Source organism: Setaria viridis, chromosome 4 (genome assembly GCF_005286985.2).
Source record: "Setaria viridis chromosome 4, Setaria_viridis_v4.0, whole genome shotgun sequence".
Lineage (NCBI taxonomy): Eukaryota > Viridiplantae > Streptophyta > Magnoliopsida > Poales > Poaceae > Setaria > Setaria viridis.
This window is the reverse complement of record NC_048266.2, coordinates 34,185,757-34,192,000: the sequence shown is the minus strand read 5'-3', so window position 1 is coordinate 34,192,000 and position 6,244 is coordinate 34,185,757. Positions and strand designations below refer to the sequence as shown.

Sequence of the window (6,244 nt, the reverse complement as noted above, 5' to 3'; positions counted from 1 at the left end):
GGTAGCAGAGGAGGCGGCCACCAATGGCGTCGTACGGAGGCGACGGCGGCGGCGCGTGGAGCACGGTCCCGGTCCGCTCTCGCAGGACGGCGACGCCCGCACCTGCTCCTCGCGGCGGGGGCGACGACGACCGCGCGCCGGGGGCGGGCGGGCTCGCCGAGGCGGTGGAGGGGCTCGACATCGGCGGCGGCGGCGGGGAGCGGCGGCTCGACAAGTACGAGATCCCGGTGGAGGTGAGCGGGGAGGGCGCGCCGCCCCCCGCCGACGGGTTCGAGGCGGCCGGGCTGGCGGAGGCCGTGCTCCGGAACGTCGCGCGCTGCGGGTACGAGAGCCCCACCCCCGTGCAGCGCTACGCGATGCCCATCGCCATGGCCGGGAGGGACCTCATGGCGTGCGCGCAGACCGGGTCCGGGAAGACCGCCGCGTTCTGCCTCCCCGTCGTCAGCGGCCTCGTCGCGGCGGCGGCGGGAGGGTACGGGTGCCGGGACAGGGGGTCCTTCGAGCGCAGGGCGAAGCCGCGCGCGCTCGTCCTCGCGCCCACCAGGGAGCTTGCAGCCCAGGTAAACGCGTATTCGTCCTCGGTTCGCTCTCTTGCATTTTCGTCGCCGTTTTGTGTGGGATGCGGCGTGTTCTCACGCTGATTAGTGCGGCCGTGCGCCCTCGCGGTTCGTAGATTTTTTTCGTCCGTGTGTTCCTGCTTGTTCCAAGCTGGTGTAGATGTCACCGTGCTGTTGTTGTCCTTGTAGTCCTGGGGTCCTGTGGTGTGCATGCCCGCATTCGTAGCTGCGCATTGTGTATGCGGATGCTCGCGTACGTATGATGCGCAATCTAGTTGGTTATTCACGCCCCTCGGTGCGCGTGGTGTTTGGGCTTTGGAGAATGCGTGCCTATGTATCGGTGTAGATTAGTATGTGTGCGAGTTGGTAATTGGGGTTTTGCCTCTAGTCCTTGCTGAATTTTGTGCGATTTAGTTGGGGCATATATTATTGCGCCTGGCTAATGTAGATTGTGTAACGTTGCCTGTGATTGTGGTAGAGCTTGTTTGCATCTCTTAATTGCTTCTGCTAGCTGTACTTGTTGGGCGTTGATTTTGGTAGATTGTGTTCCTGTAGAAACTCTGACCCTTCCCACATTTTGGCCCCTTCTGTTTTTCTGTTCTTTTGTGTATAAGTTGTAGCAGCATTTTTTACGTTGTAATGTGGGTATCTTTTACATGTTCACCTTCTTTCATCTGTGCGCTTAGTGTTTCTCAAGAGCACCTGCTACTGTAATTGTCAGATTCATACTGCACAGTGAGCTCATTAGGAAATTGATCTTGATGGGTTTCATTTATATAAATGTTATGCTGATTGTTGGGTGGGCTTGAGTTCTATTGTTTGTGGATGAGATTTTGTATCCTTTAAGAACTTTCAAGTGCTTATCTGCCTTTTGTTTCAATACTTTGTTTTGAGCAGGTAGCTGCCCATGCTGCTTGTGGTTTCACTAGTTTGACTTTTGCACTTGATATGAATTGGTGAAATTCTTATCGGCACAGTAGATTTCAATGGAAAGATATAGTAGACTTTGCTGCAGATGTATAATTTTGGAGCAAGTTATCATCTGGCATGTTCTATTATCCATTCTAGCATGGTAGAAACTGCTATATGCACAATTAGTACATGGCAGCATTAGTATCTATTAGTTATAGTTGCATAGGATTAGAGTTTCCTGTCAAAATGTCATGCCCCTTGTCTGGACAGACAGTTTGCACTTTTCTGAACAAGTGAAGCCTGTTGTGTTAGGATTTGTTTTTATTTTCATATGCCGGTTCGAGGATTGTTGGCATTGTTTCATTGTGTGGATCAAAATTGTATTCACTACTTGCTAAATTGCTTTAATTGTGCATCATGCTGCTCTGAATGCTTCCACAAAACACTGGACATGTTTTGTAATGCAGGAAAGGCCTCATGCCATTTGACTATGTTTCTGACTCGAGTTGTTTTGCTTTCCATCATTTCTTGTGTGCAATATTTGGACTATTGATGTGTGAATTCGCACACGTCAGTGCATGCTCCTGTTCCCTAGGCTAAGGTCATTTTCTACAAGCACTTTGTGCATGTGTGGATTTCTTGTCGGGATGCTAGTTTCACTGGTCACTTTTTAATATATAGTTATATGAATCAGTATCTGCAATTCTATGTTTGCAATTCTATGTTTAAGGATGCGCCTGTTGGTATTTCAATTTGGCCTGTATTTCCTAAGGATGCGCCTGTTGGTATTTCAATTTGGCCTGTGTTTCCTAAGGATGCGCCTGTTGGTATTTCAATTTGGCCTGTGTTTCCTTACTTTTTGTATGTTTTCTTATTAATTTCCCTTTTTTAAGGGCATTAAGTGGTGATTATGAAGCAATCTTTGTTTGTTTCATATTTATATTGTTATGTGTGGTTGAACTTAGTGGTTTGTGGTTTCATGTTTCAGATTAATGAGGAGGCCAAGAAGTTTTCTTTCCAAACTGGACTCAGAGTTGTGGTAGCTTATGGGGGAACACCAATGAATGATCAGGTGATTGCTGCTTTCTTGCTTGGTTTGCTTTTTCGGAACAAGCCTTGTTGTTTCATTGTTGATTTGTGCAGACTAGTTTAATTGTCAAGTTCAGTTGTTCAGTAAGTGTAGAAGCAGAACAGAGTTCTGGAAAATTTGACTTCCAATATCTGGCAGAGGTCATTTTACCTGCAATTTCTTGATATGGCGCTCAACATAGGGCTTTTGTAAATGTTCATGTCATGTGTACTTTGTTTATCTTATTCCAATATTTATGTGACATATGTTTTTTCATGCCTGCTGTTTTTAGCTGCGTGAACTAGAGAGGGGTGTCGATCTTCTTGTTGCTACACCTGGACGCCTTGTGGACATGGTTGAACGATCAAAGATCTCTCTTGAGGCGATTAAGTACCTGGCAATGGATGAGGCTGACAGAATGCTGGATATGGGGTTTGAGCCTCAGATAAGAAAGATAGTTGATATGATGAATATGCCAAAAAAGTCTGTAAGACAAACTATGCTCTTCAGCGCAACCTTCCCACCCGAAATACAGGTAGAGGAAGATGTTTACTTACTGTCTGTTTTTTATGTGAAGTAGCATTAGCAGTGTTTTTACAGTTGGATAATTTTCTTGTTTCCTGTTGTAACATGCAAACTTTAGACTTTCTAGTTTCTATTGATGCATGGTTATAAAAACACTGGCAAGTAAATAGCACTTCTCTTTTTGAATAGAAGTAGATATCACTTAAATTTGGTATGGCACAAAGAATGCTTGTTTTGGATTTGTGCTGCTATAGTCTGTCTGTTTGTTGTTAAATTGATACATATTTAACTTGATGTTTTTTCTCTGCAGAGACTGGCTTCTGATTTCTTGCACAATTACATATTTATCACTGTTGGGAGGGTTGGGTCAAGCACTGACCTAATTGAGCAGAAAATTGAGTTTGTTAATGATAAGGAGAAAAGAGGCTTCCTGCTAGAACTCTTACACAAGCAATCTGTTGGTGGGGGTAATAGCAAGGTATATGATAGCTGTTCTCATTTTGGATTTAAGTTGATATGTTTGCCATTTCTTGCATTAAGACTCCTCATGTTAACGTGCATGTCTGTCTAGCTGCAGCAACCCCTAACATTGATCTTTGTGGAGACGAAGCGGGAAGCTGACACATTGCGGTATTGGCTATACTCAAAAGGTTTCCCTGCAACAGCGATCCATGGTGACAGAACACAGCAGGTGAATACATTTGTCACTCTAGTAATTGCCCTGCTGGTTCTTAACTATACATATAGACCCAAGATTGCGCGCACGATTGTAGTTTGAGATATCTGCCGTGCTGGTTTTATGTCTTCTGTGGCCTCACTGCTACAGCACTCAAGCTTATACTGGATCATCTGTTTTCATTTCAAGTACATTGAAGGGTTCAAACAGTATTTCTGTTTTATGAAGATGATGGATCCTTTTTTGCACCAACAATTTACTCTGCCTACTTCATGCACCTGTATTATCTTAGTATTCATCATTTGCTACTATTGCTTAATCTACCTCTAATGTCCAATTCATCAATTGTCTTGTTAAATGATTTTAGTGTTTGTATTTGTCATGTATCACTTGTGACTGAAAATTGCTGCTCTTACATGGCTTGACATTTTTGAATCCAACTGTCCATGATTCACATGTTACTTGTTACCATGATATAGTATAAGGTACATGGTGCTGTGTTGGTACTTCCAGCACAGCCATTTAATCAGTTGCTGCCAGTAGATGTTTTCTCATTTGCTATGTTATTTTTGCCATAGAATTATCCTGTTTGTGCATCCCGTTTTTAAGTAGAGGTCTAACTTTTTGAAGAATCCTTTTGGTCTGTATGATTTCATTTGTTTGTGCTTCCCATTTTGTAGGAGAGGGAGAGCGCTCTGAGATCCTTCAAGAGTGGCGCCACTCCAATCATGGTAGCTACTGATGTAGCCTCAAGGGGCCTGGACGTTCCGAATGTGGGTCATGTGATTAACTATGATCTCCCAAAGAGCATTGAGGACTACGTACACCGGATCGGAAGAACCGGGAGAGCTGGGAAGGCTGGAAAGGCTACCGCCTTCTTCACCGAGTCGAACCACCCCCTGGCGAAGGGCCTGCTGGAGCTGATGACTGAGGCGAAGCGTGACGTGCCCAAGTGGCTCGTGGAGTACGCTGACAGGCCGTGCTATGGAGGTTCAAGCTACGGTGGAAGAGGCCGAAGGGGTGGTGGTGGTGGGTTTGGCGGTAGAGACTACCGCCGCAGCAGTGACTATAGCTCTGGCGGTGGTGACTACAGCTATGGTGGTGGTGGCGGCGGCAACTCTGGTGGCGGTGGTGACTACGACAGTGGTGGCGGCTACTCAGGTGGTGGTGGTGGCGGCGGCTACTCTGGCGGCGGTGGTGGTGGCTACTCAGGTGGCGGTGGTGGTGGCAGCTACTCTTGCCGTGGTGGTGGCTACTCTCGTGGTGGTTGCGGCGGCTACTCTCGTGGTGGCGGCGGCAGCTCTCGTGGTGGCGATGGTGGCGGCGGCGGCTCCTTCAGATCAAGTGCTCCTCCTCCGCGGTACTACCCATCGTACCCCATGGGCACCACGGACATCAGCGCCTCTGGCTGGGACTAGCCTGCACGCGCGTATGCTCAGTGCACATACCGTACATATACATATATCCCTGGTAAAATACGTAGGCACTTCTGGAAGTAGCTCGGTCTTCGCTGGTCCTTTTGCCTTGCCGGTCCTCGTCTTGTCCTGTGGTACACATTGCCATGGTGGTGGGTGGTGGTGCACAGGGGCAATTGGCAGACGGTTCAAGTTGGGGGTTTTGGTTTTGCGTTGGTGTGGTGGCGGTATTGTCACAATGGGAACCCACTTGGTGATTCAACTTGAAGGTTATATGTATTCCTATGGTGTGGTCTGTAAGGGGGCAAGTGACACTGCTATTTTTGCTGTTCAATCAAAGGCGGACCCGTTCAGTTTCAGTGCCTGTTGGTCCTGTGAATTTTTTTTCTTTTCAAATGAACTCTTGGGTGTGCAGACCAGCTATTCTGATGCTGGCTCCCATGTAGTCTGAAATCGAATGCTCCGGGCTTGTTTGCTTCAAGTCCTGGAAAAGGTTGTCTGCTCCAGCAGCGGTCCCAGGCGTCCGATTTCGGAGGCTCAACTCGGCTGTGACCCTGCCCGAGCAAAGCTGCATGCGCCAGCATCGCAAGCAAACAAGCCCTGAGACTCGGAGTGCCTTTTGCAGGAGCTGCTTAGCTCTACAGACCAGACAACGTGGCATCGATGAATGCCCGTCAAGCACTGTCACTGCCAGCGAGCTCCTTTTGCTGAATCTGCACAAGCAACGTCAGCGAGCTCCTTTGCTGAAGGCCCCCAGCGAGCAGTGACCCTCGCTCAAACAGAAGGATATTATTACGCACTAATCGCGCGCCCAAATTTGAAGGAGCTAATGACGGTCCAGGACATGTTCGGATGGACTAAACCTGTACTCACTAAAATTTCTAAAATTTATATCTTGTTTGGAGCCGGAACTATTTTAAACTTATTTATTGGTAAAAGTCCACTATATCCTTAGGGGGTGGAGGAGAAAATATGATAAAAGTTTAGAAGAGGGTATTTTTAATCTTTTACCATTCATGTCTAAAATTACGCTTTATTAGCTTGGTTTGGAGGGCTAATGAATTAAAGTTTAGTTGGAAGGTGGACTAAT

At 47.1% G+C, this 6,244-nt stretch overlaps 1 protein-coding gene across 2 annotated transcripts; it reads left to right on the top strand.

The window, feature by feature from the left end:
- LOC117852078 (DEAD-box ATP-dependent RNA helicase 52A) lies at window positions 1-5,513 on the top strand. 2 transcript variants are annotated; one of them, XM_034734006.2, is made up of 6 exons: window positions 1-560; window positions 2,458-2,541; window positions 2,831-3,073; window positions 3,374-3,541; window positions 3,641-3,754; window positions 4,420-5,513. In XM_034734006.2, exons 1-6 carry the CDS (start codon window positions 24-26, stop codon window positions 5,155-5,157), a joined length of 1,884 nt encoding a protein of 627 aa, XP_034589897.1. In that variant the 5' UTR covers window positions 1-23; the 3' UTR covers window positions 5,158-5,513. The 2 variants fall into 2 exon arrangements, with proteins under 2 accessions (XP_034589897.1, XP_034589896.1); XM_034734005.2 differs by having other exon boundaries at window positions 3,635-3,754.
- The last annotated feature ends 731 nt before the right edge of the window (window positions 5,514-6,244 follow it).